The 19,890-nt window shown below is 22.0% G+C and overlaps 1 protein-coding gene across 1 annotated transcript; it reads left to right on the top strand.

Moving 5' to 3' along the window:
• Window positions 1-10,801: 10,801 nt before the first annotated feature.
• Window positions 10,802-11,731, top strand: DFL_006528 (uncharacterized protein; the record flags this gene model as incomplete). Its single annotated transcript, XM_067635972.1, has 1 exon — window positions 10,802-11,731. The coding sequence occupies one exon, from the start codon at window positions 10,802-10,804 to the stop codon at window positions 11,729-11,731; it is 930 nt and encodes a 309-aa protein (XP_067487636.1).
• Window positions 11,732-19,890: the final 8,159 nt, after the last annotated feature.

Below are 19,890 nucleotides of genomic sequence, written 5' to 3'. Positions count from 1 at the left end.
TTATATTAGCTTAATTATCTATCGAATTAACTTCTATTGTCTTTTATGCTAACTTATTCTTTGCTATTAAAAATTTGATTTACAGTTTTGCTTTAATTATAAGTATTATTTAATAACGGAGGCTTTTGCTTTTTCATTTCTATAGATTCTGCGATTTAGTAACTTGCTTAAAATACTCGATAAACAGCGTTTATTAAAACTGCGTAAATTCGTATACTACTTTTCTATTAACAGTAGATAAACGTGACTATAATAAATTTCTTTAAAAATTTTTATAAATGTTATATTAAGGGTAATACTAATTTCTTAGTTATAAAGATTTTAATTTATATAATTCTATTATAATCATAGAAAATATTTTTAAATCTAAAACTTTAAAACTTCCCTTTTTATAGATTCTGCTATTCTTTATATTACTTAAAGTGCTCGAAACACAGCATTTACTGAAATTGCATATTTTATTGCACCAGATTTATATTGACGATAAGCAAATATGACCAACATGAAATTTTTAATTGTTTTATATAATAATATTTTAAATATAATAAAAGATAAATTATTTACTTTGTATATAGCCGACTTACTCTATACGTAACAACTTACTCTGTATATAATTAACTTACTCTGTATATAATCTACTATAACTTATCTTCTATATAACTTAGTTATCTTATATATAACTCAGTTACTCTGTATATAACTTAGTTATCTTATATATAACTTATAACTTACCCTTGATATAACCTAAGACTTACTTTTTATATAGCCTATAACTTACCTTCTATATAACTTATTTACCTTTTATATCATCAACGGCTTATCTTATATATAACTTACGATTTACCCTTTCTGCATCAGGAAAAAAACATTTTTCCATCCTGCCCATCCTAGCAGGGGGGTTTCCATCGCGGTTTTTTCTGCTATGTGATTGGTTCAAGAAAAACCACAACAAAAATAAGCGAATTTTAAACCAATTATATAGCTTAAAAATACTGAGATGGCACAGGATGGAGCGCGATGGAAACTCCCCTGCTAGGATGGCAGGATGGAAACATGTTTTTTTCCTGATGTGTGGCCTACAATTTATTCTTTATGTGGCCTACAGTTTACCTTTAATGTAACCTACGACTTACCCTTTATATAGTCTACAGCTTACCTTTTATATGATTTATTTACCTTATATATAATCTACAACTTAATAGCTTATAATTTAACCTTTATATAACCTACGGCTTACCTTCAATATAACCTACGACTTACTCTGTATATAACCTACTATATATAGCTTACAATTTACTCTCGATGTAATCTACGACTTACTCTCTATATAGCTTACGACTTACCCTGTATATAGCTTACAACTTACTCTCTATATAGCCTACGGTTTACCCTCAATATAACCTAAGACTTACCCTCTATATGACCTACGGCTTACCTTCTATATAACTTAATTATCTTTTACTCTATATAACTGATAATTTACCCTCTATATAACTTATTTACATTTTATGTGGCCTACGACTTACCCTATATATAGCCTATAACTTACCCTATATATGACCTACGACTTACCCTCTATATGGCCCTGTTACCCTGTATGTGGCCTACGGCTTACTCTGTATGTAACTTATAACTTACCTTATATGTAACCTACGACTTACCTTCTATATAGCCTACGACTTACCCTCTATGTGGCCTACGGCTTACCCTATATGTAGTTTACGATTTACCCTCTATATGACCTAGGGCTTACCCTCTATGTAACTTAGAGCTTACCCTCTATATAGCCGAGTTACCCTGTATATAGCCTACGGCTTACCCTGTATATGACCTACAACTTACCCTCTATATAGCCTACGACTTACCCTCTATATGGTCTACGGCTTACCCTCTATGTGGCCCAGTTACCCTGTATGTGACCTACGACTTATCCTCTATGTAGCCTACGACTTACCCTCTATGTAGCCCAGTTACCTTATATGTGGCCTATGGTTTATCCTGTATGTAACTTATAACTTACCCTCTATATGGCCTACGATTTATTCTCTATGTAACCTACAGCTTACTTTCTATAATCTACTACAATTTATTTTCTATATAACTTAGCTACCTTGTATATAACCTAGTTACCTTGTATGTAACTTAGTTACCCTATATATGACCTACAACTTACCCTTGATATAACCTAGGACTTACCTTTTATATAGCCTACGACTTACCTTCTATATAACTTATTTACCTTTTATATGACCTACGATTTACATCAGGAAAAAAACATTTTTCCATCCTGCCATCCTAGCAGGGGGGTTTCCATCGCGGTTTTTTCTGCTATGTGATTGGTTCAAGAAAAACCACAACAAAAATAAGCGAATTTTAAACCAATTATATAGCTTAAAAATACTGAGATGGCACAGGATGGAGCGCGATGGAAACTCCCCTGCCAGAATGGCAGGATGGAAACATGTTTTTTTCCTGATGTACCTTATATATAGCTTACAATTTACCCTCAATGTAACCTACGACTTACCCTTTATGTAGCCTACAGCTTACCCTTTATATAACTTATTTATCTTATATGTGATCTACGATTTACCCTCTATGTGACCTAAGACTTACCCTCTATGTAACTTACAACTTACCCTCTATATAATCTAAGACTTATCCTCTATATAGCCGAGTTACTTTTTATATAACCTACGACTTATTCTTTATGTGGCCTACGGCTTATCTTATATATAACTTACAATTTACCCTCTATATGACCTACGGCTTACCCTCTATATAACCTACGGTTTACCCTTTATATGACCTAGAGCTTATTCTCTATATAACCTACAATTTACTCTTTATGTAATCTAGAATTTATCTTTTATATAGTCGAGTTATCTTATATATAGTCTACGATTTACTTTATATGTAGCCTATAACTTACTTTATATGTAACTTACGACTTACTTTTTATATGGCCTATAATTTATCCTTTATATAGCTTAGTTATTTTATATGTAATTTATGACTTATTTTTTATATGACCTATGATTTATTTCGTATATAGCTTATAACTTATTTACGAAATATTGATTGTTGAAATCAGTATCTAATTTTAACCTACGAAGTATTAGTTGTTGAAGTCAGTGTCTGATTTCAATCTGCATAATGTAAGCGAGTTGTAGTCTTGACAAAAAAATCAGCACTGATTTCAAGCACTGACTCCATTGCGCTTTTAAGTAAATTAAGCGAGAATAGGATTGCTGCGTAACAAAGAGAATTTATTAAAACACAGGTTAGTAACCAGTTCAGCTAATAACCAGGCCCATAACCAGGCTAGTACAAACAGACAGACAGACAGACAGACGGACAGGTAGACAAACAAACAAATAGACAGACAGGTGAACTAACAGATTGACAAACAGACAAACAAGTAGACAGACAGGTAGATAGACAGACAGGTAAGCAAACGTACAAACAGATACAGGTAGACAAATGACGGACAGACGGACAGACGAACAGACGGACAGACGGACAGACGGACAGACAGACGGGTGGACAGACAAGTGGATAAACAGACGGACAAACAAGTGAATAGACAGACGGATGAACAGACAGACAGACAGACGAGTAGGCAGACAGGTGAACTAACAGATTGACAAACAGACAGACAAGTAGACAGACAGGTAGATAGACAGACAGGTAAGCAAACGTACAAACAGATACAAGTAGACAGATGACAGACTGACAGATAAACGAACAGACAGACAGGTAGACAGACAGACAGACGGATGGACGGACGGACAGACAAATGGACAGGTGAACAAATAAACAAACAGGTGGATAAATAGAGAAATAAACAGACAGATAAACAAGTAAATAAACAAATAAATAGACAAACAGGCAAACAGATAGACAGATAAGTAAACTAATAGATTGACAAATAAACAAACAAGTAAATAGACGGATAGATAGATAAACAGGTAAGCAAATATATAAATAAATATAAATAAACAGATAATAAATAGATAAATAGACGAACGAATAAACAGATGAATAAATAAATAAATAAACAAATAAATAAATAAATAAATTAATAAATAAACAAGTAAATAGACAAGTAAATAGACAGTTAAAAAAATAAGTTAATAAATATCTAAATATATAACAATTTCTATCGGAAAGCGGATCACATCAGAAAAAAAACTAACAAAATTTCATTTTTAAAAATTAATTATAAATTAAATATTATATAAAAAATTTTAAAAAAATTAAATAAATAAAAAATTACTAAAATAAATAACATATTAAATTTTTAGAAGTTTTCATGTAATATTCGAATTAATATTAATTTTTAAATTTTAAAACTAGACGTTTTTATGAAATATATTATTTATCATATTTTAGCGTTGCGCTGCAATTTAATTATTGATATAATTAACACAATATGATATGACATGATACAATTATTACGATATTAATATCACTAGCACTATTAATATCACTAGTATAACGCAACGATCTCAAAATTATTATCGATCTACCTAACACACGTTCTATTAAATTGATTAAGTAATTTTTAAAAATAATATACGAATAACAATATGTGTATATAAAAAAGAAGACTTTATATTTATACACATATCAACACGCGCATATAATATATCATATACAACATTAAGAAGAAGGATTAGTGATAAAAATAATAATCGAACTAAGACATATTAATAGTAAATAATAATAATAATAAAAAGTAAAAAGATATTAGTATATTAAGTTATTTAATTATATAATTAAGAGTTTCTTTCGCGATTAGATATAATACGTAATATAATTATTAAGTTTGTTAGTCGAGATCTTGAAGAATATTAAATAGAAAGATTTATATAATGATATACAAAACTACGTTTTATTTACTCACGTGTATTAAATAACGTTCGAGTAAGAATCGATAATTCAGCTTTTATTAACAAATTTTATTAACTATTTATGGAGATTAAACGAAAGTACAACATTACAAAAAATATATTATATAATATAGATAAAAAAGGATTTATTATAAATATTATTTAATCGTCAAAAATAGTAATTTTATTAAAATCTAAAAGTCAGTTCTCAAAATAATATAGTAATTATAAATCAATTACTATTATCGAATATATTAGCGCGCACAGTGTTATTTTTCCTCTATTCATTATTTTTAAAAGTATTTATTATTAATTTAACTGATATATTAATAATATTAATTAATTAACAAAAAACTAGTTATTTATAATTTTACTTAATAGGTGGACGAATAAAAACTTAAGCGTTTAATAATTAGAATGAGTATTCGAATTAAAAATAAAGACTTTCAATAATTATACGCGTATGCTACTATTAGATAATCACAATAATCATATTAGCGTAGAGTTTATTAGCTATTATATTTAGAAGAATATCATTGTTTTATGTTTATTAGCGTATAATATATATCGTCTACAATTATTAGATATTAGATTTAATGTAGTGTATAGTAAACAATACAATAATATTGCGAATAATACTTTACGTAATAATATCACTGAAATCAACAAGTAATTATTTATTAAGTTATTAGTAAAGGTTAGAGAGAATATTATTTCAGAAGATCTAATTAAAGTAATATAGCGAGGAGCGGGATTAATACTATATAATTTAAAGAAGGTTTTATTTAAATTATAATATAATAAGGCTGTTTAAATTGAAATTTTGAACTTAATTATAGAAATACTAGCACGTTTTTAAGCTGTTCACAAAACTGTTATCGAAATTTTTACACGATCTAGTTATCTACTTAGTTTACTAATCATTAATAGTATTCACTAATTAGGTAGAGCGACAGAGAGAGTCATAAATAAAACTATTATATTATAAAAAACTAATATTTAATTATATATTACTAATAAGAAAGCTTTATAAATTAGACGTAGTAAACTAAGGCTTATTAATACTCATATTTTAAATAATCAAAAGATTAATAAGCTATAGCAGAACAAGATTATTAAATTAGATACTAGAAGTGTAGAACTTAATAATATAAAGCCTAAAAAAGGCTATAGTCGTTCCTGTAATAATAGTAGTAGCTATAATAAAGGCCGTAATAAAGGATATAGTAAGGGCTGTAATAAAACTAGGTATTTTTAAAATCGCTTTTAAAAAAGTGCTAGGGGGAGTAGTGCACAGAGTATTAAAAAAAACGCTAAGAAAGATAATGCAGAGAATAATATAGAAGATAGTGCAGAAAGTAATATAGAGAATAATATAAAAGATAGTACAAAAAATAGTAATTATATAAAAGAATAGTAGTGATAATAATAATAATAATAATAAGAGGTTAAGTTAAATTACAACGCGATACTAAAATATAGTAAATAATATATTTCATAAAAATACTTAGTTTTGAGGTTTAAAAATTAATATTAATTCAAATATTACATGAAAATTTCTAAAAATTTAATATGTTATTTGTTTTAGTAATTTCTTTCTTATTTAATTTTTTCAAATTTTTTTATGTAATATTTAATTTATAATTAATTTTTAAAAATGAAAATTTGTTGGTCTTTTTTTTGATATAATCCGCTTCCCAATAGAAATCGTTAAATAAATTAATAAATAAATAGATATTTAAATATTTAAAAATTATTATAATAAGTATTTGATTTAAAAATTAAAACTAATTAATAAGTTTATTCGATATTAAGCCTAATATTAATTTTTTAATTAATCAAAAAAGCAATTCAGTCCCTGATCGGGAAGGTTTAATAGTAATAAATATTTTAAAACTTTAGAAATTAAAACTAGGCTTAATTCTAATTTTTTAATTAATCAAACACACTTATTAAATACTACAAAAAAACATTTGTGTTGGGTGTGTTGCGAGGTAAACAAACAGGTAAATAAACAGATAAACAAACAGACGACAGACAGACAGACGAAAAGACAAATAGACAGATAAAAATATGGAAAGACAAACAGATAAACGGGTGGATAAACAGACAGGTGGAAAAACAGATAGACAGGTGGACAAATAGACAGACAGGTGGATAAATAGACAGATGGATAGACAGACAGGTAAATAGACAAATAGATAGACAGACAGATAGACGGGTAGGCAGACAGGTGAATTAACAGATTGACAAACAGACAGACAAGTAGATAGACAGGTAGATAGACAGACAGGTAAGCAAACGTATAAATAGATACAGGTAGATAGATGATAGACTGATAGATAGACGAACAGATAGACGGACAGACAGACAGACTGATAGACGGACAGACGGATAGACAGGTAGACAGACAGACAGATAAACAAACGGAAAGACAGATAAACAGACGGGTTAATAGACAAACGGACGGACGGACGGATGGACAAGTGGACAAGTGGACAAATAGACAGACAAGTGGACAAATAGAGAAATAGACAGACAGATAGACAGATAAACAAACAAATAAATAGACAGACAAGCAGACGGGTAAGTAAACAGGTAAATTAGTAAATTAACAAACAGACAAACAAGTAGATAGACGGGTAGATAGATAGACAGATAAGCAAATGTATAAATAAATATAAATAAACAGATAATAGATAGATAAATAGACAAACGAATAGACAGATGAATAAATAAATAGATAAACAGATGAATAAAAAGATAGATTAATAAATAGACAAGTAAATAAACAGGTAAATAGACAGTTGAAAAAATAAGTTGATAAATATATAAATATATAAATAAATTAACTAATATTAATAGTAAAATAATTAAAGTAGATTTAGAGTTAGAATTAGAATTAATATTAAAATAAAGTTAAAGTAGAATTAAAATTAAAAATTAAAAATAAAATTAGAATAAAATTAAAATTAATAGTAAATTAAAATTATAAGGAAGTTAAAGTAGAATTAAAAATAAAATAAAATAAAATAAAATAAAAGAGAATAGATTAAAATTAAGATTAAAATAAAATTAAAATTGGAATGAAAATAAAAAGAAATAAAATAAAAATAAAAATAATAAAAAAAAAATAGAATAAAATAGAATAAAATAGAATAAAATAGAATAAAATTAAAATAGAATAAATTAAATTAAGATTTAAAATAAATCAAAATTAAAAGAGATAAAAAATTAAAATAAGGATAGCATAAAGTTTATTAAAAATGAAATATAATAAAATAAAATAGAAGAAAATTAAATTAAAATTGAAATAAATAAATTAAATTAAAATAGAAAGGGAATAAAATTAAAATAGATTTAATAGAAGAGAGTAAAGTTGAAATTAAAATTAGAATTAAAATAGATTAAAATAGATTAAAGTTAAAATTAAAATAGAAATAGAAATAGAAATAAAATAGAGTGAAATAGTAATTAAAATAAAGTAAAAGAGATTAAAATAGATTAAAATAAATTAAAATAAATTAAAATAGATTAAAATAAATTAAAATATATTAAAATAGAATAAAATAGATTAAAATAGATTAAAATAGAATTAAAATAGATTAAAATAGAATTGAAATTAGAAATAAAATAGAGTAGAATAAAAAAGAATAAAATTGAAATTAAAATAAAATTAGAGTTAAAATAAAATAGAATAAAATAGAATTAGAGTAGAGTTAAAATAAAGTTAAAGTTAAAATAAAATAAAATACAATAAAATAGAAATAAAATAAAAATAAAATAGAAATAAAATAAAAATAAAATAAAAATAAAATAAAAATAAAATAAAAATAAAATAAAAATAAAATAAAATAAAAATAAAATAAAAATAAAATAAAATAAAAATAAAATAGAAATAAAATAAAAATAAAATAGAAATAAAATAAAAATAAAATAGAAATAAAATAAAAATAAAATAGAAATAAAATAGAAATAAAATAAAATAGAAATAAAATAAGAACAAAAATAAGAATAAGAATAAGAATAGAATAGAAAGAAAATAAAAATAAAAATAAAAATAAAAATATGAATAGAAATAAGAATAAAAATAAAAATAAAAATAGAATTAGAATGGGAATTAAATAAAATTAAGGTTAAAATAAAATTAAGGGTAAAATAAAGTTAAAATTGGAATTAAAATAGAATAAATTAAGATAAAAATAAATTTAAAAGAAAATTAAAATTAAAATAAAATTGGAATTAGAACAAAATAGAATTAATAATAATAAAATTAAAATAAAATTAGTTAAAGTGAAAATAAATTTAAAAAAAAATGAAAGAGAATAGAGTAGGATTAAAGTTAAAATAAAATTAAAATTGAAATGAAATGAAAGAAAATGAAATTAAAATTAAAATAAATTAAAATAAAAATAAAAATAAAATTGGAATTAAAATAAAAATAAAATTGGAATTAAAATAAAAATAAAATTGGAATTGGAATTAAAATAGAATAAATTAAAATTAAATTAAAAATAAAATAAAGATGGAATTAAAATAAAATAGAAATAAAATTAAGATTAAAATTAAAATAAAGTTGGAATTGGAATTAATATAGAATAAAATAGAATAAAGTTAGAATTAAATTAGAATGAAAATAAAAGTAAAATTAAAATAAAATAGAATAGGGATAAAATTAGAATAAAATAAAATAATATAACGATTTCTATCGGGAAGCGGACCACATCGGGAAGAGGACCAACAAATTTTCATTTTTAAAAATTAATTATAAATTAAATATTACATAAAAAAATTTGAAAAAATTAAACAAGAAAGAAATTACTAAAACGAATAACATATTAAATTTTCAGAAATTTTCATGTAATATTCGAATTAATATTAATTTTTAAACCTCAAAACTGGGCGTTTTTATGAAATGTGTTGTTTATCACATCTTAGCGCCGCGCTGTAATTTAACCACCGATACAACTAACACGACACGACACGATATGACATAATATGACTATTACGATATCAGCATCACTAGCACTATTAGTATCACCAGCATAGCGCGATGATCTCAAAATTATCACCGGCCTACCCGGCACACGTCCTACCGAATTAATCAGGCAATCTTTGAAAATAACATACGAATAACAATACGCGCATACAAAAAAAGAGACTTTACATCTATATACGCATCAACACACGCACATAACATACCATATACAACATTAAGAGGAAGGGTTAATAGTAGAAATAGTAATCAAACTAAAGCACATCAACAATAAATAACAATAATAATAAAGAATAAAAAGATATTAGTACATTAAGTCATCCGATTATATAGCTAAAAATTCCCTCCGCGATTGGATATAGTACGCAATATAGCTACTAAACTTACTAGTCAAGATCTTAAAAAATATTAGATAAGAAGATTTATGCAACAACATACAAAACTACGTTCTACTTACTCACGTGCATTAGATAATACTTGAACAAAAATTGATAATCCAGCTTCTATTAACAAATTCTATCAACTATTTATGGAAACCAAACAGAAGTATAATATTACAGAAAATACATTATATAACATAGATAAAAAAGAATTTATTATAGATACTGTTCAATCGTCAAAAATAGTAATTCCATCAAAATCTAAAAGTCAATTCTTAAAACAATATAGTAATCGCGAATTAGTTACTATTATCAAATACATTAACGCGCGCGATGTTATTCTTCCTCCATTCGTTATTTTCAAAGGCACCTATCATCAATTCAACTGGTATACCAACAATATTAATTAATCGACAAAGGACTGGTTATTCGCAACCTCACCCAATAAGTGGACGGACAGAGACTTGGGCGTTCAATAACTAAAACGGATATTCGAATCAAAGACAAAGACTTCCGACAACCACACGCGCATGCTGCTATTAAATAGTCACGACAGTCATATTAGCGCAGAGTTCATTAGCTATTGTATTCAGAAAAATATCATTGCTTTGTGTTTACCAACGCATAGTATACATCGTCTGCAACCATTAGATGTTGGATTCAATGCAGTGTATAGTAAACAATACAGCAATACTGCGGATAATGCTTTGCGCAATAACATCACTGGAATCGACAAGCAGCTATTCATCAAGCTATTAACAGAGGCCAGAGAGAACACTGTTTCGGAGGATCTAATCAAGGCAGCATGGCGAGAAGCGGGATTAGTACCATACAATCCAGAGAAGGTTCTATCTAAATTACAATATAATGAGGCTGCTCAAACCGAAATTCTGAACTCAGTCACAGAAACACCAGCACGCCCTCAAGCCGTTCACAAAGCCGTTATCGAAATTCTTACACGATCTGGCCACCTACTTAGTTCACCAACCATTAATAGTATTCACCAATTGGGCAGAGCGACAGAGAGAGCCATAAGTGAAACTATTATATTACAAGAGGCTAATACCCAATTACGTGCTGCCAACAAGAAAGCCTCACAAATTAGACGTGGTAAACCGAGGCTTACTGGTGCCCGTGTTCTAAATGATCAGGAGATTAGTGAGCTGTGGCAGAACAAGGCTATTGAATTGGATGCCAGGGGTGCAGAACCTAATAGCATGGAGCCTAGAAAAGGCCGTGGTCGTCCCCGTGGTAGTGGTAGTGGCCGTGGTAGAGGCCGTGGTAGAGGGTGTGGTAGGGGCCGTGGTGGAACTGGGCGTCCTCGAGGTCGCCCTCGAAAGGGTGCTGGGGAGGACGCTGGGGAGGGTAGTGCAGAGGATAGTGCAGAAGACAGTGCAGAGGGTAATGCAGAGGATAATATAGAAGATAGTACAGAGGATAATAATTATGTAGAAGAATAGCAGTGGTGGTGGTGATAGTAGTGATAAAAGGTTAGGTTAAATTGCAGCGCGGCGCTAAGATGTGGTAAACAACACATTTCATAAAAACGCCCAGTTTTGAGGTTTAAAAATTAATATTAATTCGAATATTACATGAAAATTTCTGAAAATTTAATATGTTATTCGTTCTAGTAATTTCTTTCTTGTTTAATTTTTTCAAATTTTTTTATGTAATATTTAATTTATAATTAATTTTTAAAAATGAAAATTTGTTGGTCCTCTTCCCGATGTGGTCCGCTTCCCTAACCGGTAGGTTTATTCGGTACCAGGCCTGATACCAATTTTCTGATTGGTCGAAAGGGCGGTTCGGTCCCCGATCGGGAAGGTTTAACGGTGACAAACACCCCAAGACTTTGGAAATTGGAACCAGGCCTGGTTCCAATTTTTTGATTGGTCGAGCGCGCTTGTCAAACATCACAAAAAAACATTTGTGTTGGGCGTGTTGCGAGGTGGACAAACAGGTGGACAAACAGACGGACAAACAGACGACAGACAGACAGACGGAAGGACAGACAGACAGACGGAAAGACAGACGGAAAGACAGACAAACAGACGGAAAGACAGACAAACGGAAAGACAGACAGACAAACGGAAAGACAGACAGACAGACAGACAGACAGACAGACGGACGGACGGACGGACGGACGGACAGGTGGACAGGTGGACAAATAGACAGACAGGTGGACAAATAGACAGACAGGTGGACAAATAGACAGATGGATAGACAGACAGGTAAACAGACAAATGGACAGACAGACAGACAGACGGGTAAGCAGACAGATGAACTAACAGATTGACAAACAGACAGACAAGTAGACAGACAGGTAGATAGACAGACAGGTAAGCAAACGTACAAACAGATACAGGTAGACAGATGACAGACTGACAGACAGACTGACAGACAGACGGACAGACGGACGGACAGACGGACAAACAAACGGAAAGACAGACAGACAGACAGACGGACGGACGGACGGACGGACGGACAGGTGGACAGGTGGACAAATAGACAGACAGGTGGACAAATAGAGAGATGGACAGACAGATAGATAGGTAAACAAACAAATAGATAAACAGACAGGCAGACGAGTAGACAGACAGGTAAACTAATAGATTGACAAACAGACAAACAAGTAGACAGATGGGTAGATAGATAGACAAGTAAGTAAATGTATAAATAAATATAAATAAACAGATAATAGATAGATAAATAGACGAACGAATAGACAGATGAATAAATAAATAGATAAACAAATGAATAAATAGATAAATTAATCAACAGACAAGTAAATAGACAGATAAATAGACAATTGAAAAAATAAGTTGATAAATATATAGATATATAAAGAAATTAATAAGTAAACAGATATTTAAATATTTAAAAATCATTGTAATAAGTATTTGATCTAAAAGTTGAAACTAATAATTATATACGTAAATATATTATTATTAAATAATAGAGTAATAGTTAATTATTAATCGCTAATCGCTGATTATTAATTTATTAATAATTAATAGTTAGAGTAATCGCTAATCGCTAGTTAAATATTAATAAAATATTAATAAAATATAAAAATAATAGTTAATAAAAATATAAAATAAGATATAAAAATCATAAAAATATAAAATAACAATAAAAATATAAAATATAAAATATAAAATGTAAAAATAAAAATAAAAATATAAAATAAAAAAAGTGAAATGTAAAAATAAAAATGATTATAATATTTTTAATGTCAAATTTAAAGTAGATATAAAAATTAAAATATAAAAATTGTAATAAATATAAATAGTTATAGAAGTTATAAAGAAATGTAAAAATAAGTAAATATAAATAAATAAATATAGTTAAATAAAGTTGTAGTCATAAATATTAAAATTAAAATGAAATAATTTTTTTAACGTTAAAATTAAAAATTAAAAATAAAATTAAAATTAAAATTAAGATTAAAATTAGAATTAGAATTAGAATTGAAATTGAAATTAAAATTAGAATTAGAATTAGAATTAGAATTAGAATTAAAATTAAAATTAATTAATAATTAAAAATGAAAATGAAAATAAAATATAAAAAATGAAGTATAAAAATATAAAAATAAAAGTTATTATTGATATTGATTAGCGTTAGTATGAATTAATATTAATATAAATTAATAATTAGTAAAAAATAGAGCAGAAATAAAAATAAAGATAAAAATAAAAATAAAAATTAGAGTAGAATAATATTAAATAAAAGATAAAAATAAAATAGTTATAGAAATAAAATATAAAAGAAAAAAGTATAATAAAAATATAGAATAAATTTAAAAAAGTATATATATAGCGTAGTTAAATATAAAAATAAAAAAAATAATGAATTATGAAGGTTAATTAAAATTAAAATAAATTTAGAATTGAAATAAGTTTAGAATGAGAGTAAATTTAAAATGAAAATAATAAGTTTAGAATGTAAATAAATTGAAAATTAAAAAATAGATTTAAAATTGAAATAAAATTAAATTTAAAATTTAAGAAAATTTAGAATTAATATTAATAGTAAAATAATTACAGTAGATTTAGAGTTAGAATTAGAATTAATATTAAAATAAAGTTAAAGTAGAATTAAAATTAAAAATTAAAATTAAAATTAGAATAAAATTAAAATTAATAGGAAATTAAAATTATAAGAAAGTTAAAATTGAATTAAAAATAAAATAAAATAAAATAAAATAAAAGAGAATAGATTAAAATTAAGATTAAAATAAAATTAAAATTGGAATGAAAATAAAAAGGAATAAAATAAAAATAAAAATAATAAATAAAAATAGAATAAAATAGAATAAAATAGAATAAAATAGAATAAAATAGAATAAAATAGAATAAAATAGAATAAAATAGAATAAAATAGAATAAAATAGAATAAAATAGAATAAAATAGAATAAAATAGAATAAAATAGAATAAAATAGAATAAAATAGAATAAAATAGAATAAAATAGAATAAAATTAAAATAGAATAAATTAAATTAAGATTTAAAATAAATTAAAATTAAAAGAGATAAAAAATTAGAATGAGAATAGCATAAAGTTTATTAAAAATGAAATATAATAAAATAAAATAGAAGAAAATTAAATTAAAATTAAAATAAATAAATTAAATTAAAATAGAAATGGAATAAAATTAAAATGAATTAAATAGAAGAGAGTAAAGTTGAAATTAAAATTAGAATTAAAATAGATTAAAATAGATTAAAGTTAAAATTAAAATAGAAATAGAAATAGAAATAAAATAGAGTAAAATAGTAATTAAAATAAAGTAAAAGAGATTAAAATAGATTAAAATAGATTAAAATAGATTAAAATAGATTAAAATAGAATTAAAATAGATTAAAATAGAATTAAAATAGATTAAAATAGAATTAAAATTAGAAATAAAATAGAGTAGAATAAAAAAGAATAAAATTGAAATTAAAATAGAATTAGAGTTAAAATAGAATTAGAGTTAAAATAGAATTAGAGTTAAAATAGAATTAGAGTTAAAATAGAATAAAATAAAATAGAATTAGAGTAGAGTTAAAATAAAGTTAAAGTTAAAATAGAATAAAATACAATAAAATAGAAATAAAATAAAAATAAAATAGAAATAAAATAAAAATAAAATAGAAATAAAATAAAAATAAAATAGAAATAAAATAAAAATAAAATAGAAATAAAATAAAAATAAAATAGAAATAAAATAAGAACAAAAATAAAAATAAGAATAAGAATAGAATAGAAAGAAAATAAAAATAAAAATAAAAATATGAATAGAAATAAGAATAAAAATAAAAATAAAAATAGAATTAGAATTGGAATTAAATAAAATTAAGGTTAAAATAAAATTAAGGTTAAAATAAAATTAAGGGTAAAATAAAGTTAAAATTGGAATTAAAATAGAATAAATTAAGATAAAAATAAATTTAAAAGAAAAATAAATTTAAAATAAAATTGGAATTAGAACAAAATAGAATTAATAATAATAAAATTAAAATAAAATTAGTTAAAGTGAAAATAAATTTAAAATAAAATGAAAGAGAATAGAGTAGAATTAAGATTAGAATAAAATTAAAATTGAAATGAAATGAAAGAAAATGAAATTAAAATTAAAATAAATTAAAATAAAAATAAAAATAAAATTGGAATTAAAATAAAAATAAAATTGGTATTAAAATAGAATAAATTGAAATAAAATTAAAAATAAAGTAAAAATGGAATTAAAATAAAATAGAAATAAAATTAAGATTAAAATTAAAATAAAGTTGGAATTGGAATTAATATAGAATAAAATAGAATAAAGTTAGAATTAAATTAGAATGAAAATAAAATTAAAATTAAAATAAAATAGAATGAGGATAAAATTAGAATAAAATAATATAATATAATATAAGATTTAAGGTAAAATAAAATTAATGAATTAGAATTAAAATAAATTAAAATTAAATTAAAATTATGATAAAATAAAGAAAAATAAGTTAAAATTAAAATTAAAGTAGAAAAAAATAGAATAAAGTTAAGATTATAATAAAGTTAAAATAGAATAAATTAAATTAAATTAAAATTAGAATAAAATTAAGATTAAGATAAAAGAAAATAGAATAAAATAAAATTGAAGTTGAAATAGAATTAAAATAAAAATGAAATATATTAAAATAAATTGAAGATTAAAATGAAATTAAAATTAGAATAAAATAGATTAAGATAAAATTAAGATTAAAATAGAATTAAAATTAGAATTAAAAAGAATAGAGTAAAATAGAGTAAAATAAAATAAAGTTGAAATTAGAATAGAATTAAAATTAAATAGAATAAAATAAAATAAAGTTAAAGTTAAAATGCAAATAGAATTAAAATAAATTAAAATATAATAAAGTAAAATAGAGCAGTGTAGAATAAAATTTAAAATAAATTAAAATTAAAATAAATAAAAAATTAGAATTGGAATAGAATAAAATGAAATAAAATAAAAATATAATGAAAATAAAATGAAGTTAAAATTGAAATGAAATTGAAATTAAAATAAAATAAAATTGAAATTGAAATTAAAATGAAATATATTAAAATTAAATTAAATTTAAAATATAAATAAATTTAAAATAAAATTGGAATTAGAATAAAATAAAATAGAGTAAAATAGAATTAATAAAATTAAAATTAGAATAAAATTAAAGTTAGAATAAAATAAAAAGAAAGAAAATGAAATAGAATAAAATTAAAATTAAAATAAAATAAAGTAGAATAAAGTTGAAATTAAAATGGAATTAGAGTTAAAATAGAATAAAAAGAAAAAGAAATAGATTAAAATTAAAAGAGAATAAAAGAGAATAAAATAGAATAGAATAAGAATAAGAATAAGAATAAAAATAAAAATAAAAATAAAAATAGAAATAGAAATAAGAATAATAATAGAAATAAGAATAAAATAAAAATAAAATAAGAATAAAATAAAAATAAAATAAGAATAAAATAAAAATAAAATAAGAATAAAATAAAAATAAAATAGAAATAAAATAGAAATAAAATAGAAATAAAATAGAAATAAAATTAGAATTAGAATAAAAAAGAATAAAATAAAATTAAGATTAAAATAGAATTAGAATTAAAATAGAGTAAAATAAAGATTAAAATAGAATTTGAATTAGAAATAGAAATAAATAAAATAAAATAGAATAAAATAGAATAAAGTTAAAGTTAAAATAGAGTTAAGGTAAAATTGTGATTAGAGTTAAATTAAAATAAAAAATAAAAGATAAAGAAAAATAAAAAGAGAAATAAAAATAGGAATAAGAATAAAAATAAAAATAAAAAGTAAAATAAAAATAGAAATAAAAATAAGAATAAAAATAAAAATAAAAATAAAAGTAAGGATAAAAATAAAGATAAAATAAAGATAAAGATAGAGATAAAAATAGAAATAAAAATAGAGATAAAATTAAAATTAAAAATAAAAGTAAAGTAAATTAAAATAAAAATAAAGTTGGAATTAAAATAGAGTAAATTAAAATAAAATTAAAAATAAAATAAAATTGGAATTAGAACAAAATAGAAATAAAATTGAAAATAAAATAAGATTAGAATTAGAATTAAAATAGAATAAAATAGAATAAAGTTAGAATTAAAATAGAATTAAAATTAAAATAAAATAGAATAAAATAGAATAAAATAAAATAAAATAAAATAAAATAAAATAAAATAAAATAAAATAAATAAAATAAAATAAAATAAAATAAAATAAAATAAAATAAAATAAAATAAAATAAATAAAATAAAATAAAATAAAATAAAATAAAATAAAATAAATAAAATAAAATAAAATAAAATAAAATAAAATAAAATAAAATAAAATAAAATAAAATAAAATAAAGATTAAAATAGAATTAGAATTAAAATAAAGTAAAATAAAAAGAGTTGAGATTAGAATAAGATTAAAATTAAAATTAAGATAGAATTAAATAAAATGAGGATAAAATTAGAATAAAATTAAAATTAAAAATAAAATAGAATAGAATAAAATAAAGTTAAGATTAAAATAAAATTAAAATTAGATTAAAATAGATTAAAATAAAGTTAAGATTAGAATGAAATTAGATATAAAAATAAAATAAAATAAGATAAAATAAAATAAAGTTAAAGTTAAAATAAAAATAGAATTAAAAGAAATTAAAATATAATAGAGTATAGTAGAATAGAATAAGATTTAAAATAAATTAAAATTAAAATAAATAAAAAATTAGAATTAGAAGAGAATAGAAAAAAATAAATTAAAAATAAAAATAGAAATAAAAATAAATTAAGAATTAAATATTAAATATTAAATATTAAAAATATAATATAATAAAATAAAATAAAATAAATTTGGAATAAAATAAAATAGAATAAAATTAGGGTTAAAATAAAATAAAATAAAATAAGATAAAATAGAATTAAAGTTAGAATAAAATAAAATAAAATAAAATATGATGGGAGTTAAAATTATAATAAAATGAAATAAAAGAGAATAAAATTGAAATTAAAATTAAAATAAAATTAGAATTAAAATTAAAATAAAGTAAATTAAAATTAAGATAGAATAAGATAGAATAAAATAGAAATAAAATAAGTATAAAAATAAAAATGAGAATAAAAATAAGAATAAAAGTAAAAATAAAATTAGAAATAAGAATAAAATAGAAATAAAATAGAATTAAAATTAGAATTAAAATTAAAATTAAAGAAAATAAAATAAAATTAGAATTAAAATAGAGTAAAATAAAGATTAAATAGAAATAAATAGAAATAAATAGAAATAAATAGAAATAAATAGAAATAAATAGAAATAAATAGAAATAAATAGAAATAAAATTAAAAATATGAATATGAATATGAATAGAAATAAAAATAAAAATAAAATTAGAATTAGAAATAGAAATAAATAAAATAAATAAAATAAATAAAATAAATAAAATAAATAAAATAAATAAAATAAATAAAATAAATAAAATAAATAAAATAAATAAAATAAATAAAATAAATAAAATAAATAAAATAAATAAAATAAATAAAATAAAATAGAATAAAGTGAAAATTAAAATAGAATTAAAATTAAAATTAGAGTAGAATAGAGTTAAAGTTAAAATGAAATAAAATGGAATGAAAATTAAATAAAATAGAATGAAAATTAAATAAAATAAAAAAAATGAAATAAAATTAAAATTAAAATAAAATAAGAGTTAAATTGGAATAAAATTAAAATAAAAGAAAATAGAATAGGGTTAGAGTTAGAATAAAATTAAAATTAAAATAAATTAAAAATAAATAAAAAATTGGAATTAAAATAGAATATATTAAAATAAAATTAAAATTAAATAAAATAAAATTAAAAATAAATAGAATAAAATAAATAAAATAAAGTTTAAGTTGAAATAGAATTAAAATAAAAATGAAATAGATTAAAATAAAAGAAAGATTAAAATGAAATTAAAATTAGAATAAAATTAAAATTAAAATGAAATAAATTAAGATAAAGTTAAAATTAAAATAGAATTAAAATTAGAATTAAAAAGAATAGAGTAAAATAGAATAAAATGAAATAAAATTGAAGTTAAAATAAAAATAAAATTAAATAGA

This window comes from Arthrobotrys flagrans (assembly GCF_004000055.1).
Source record: "Arthrobotrys flagrans strain CBS H-5679 chromosome Unknown unitig_8, whole genome shotgun sequence".
NCBI classification, from domain to species: domain Eukaryota; kingdom Fungi; phylum Ascomycota; class Orbiliomycetes; order Orbiliales; family Orbiliaceae; genus Arthrobotrys; species Arthrobotrys flagrans.
The sequence above is the reverse complement of the archived record's forward strand: the minus strand, read 5'-3'. Positions and strand labels throughout refer to the sequence as shown.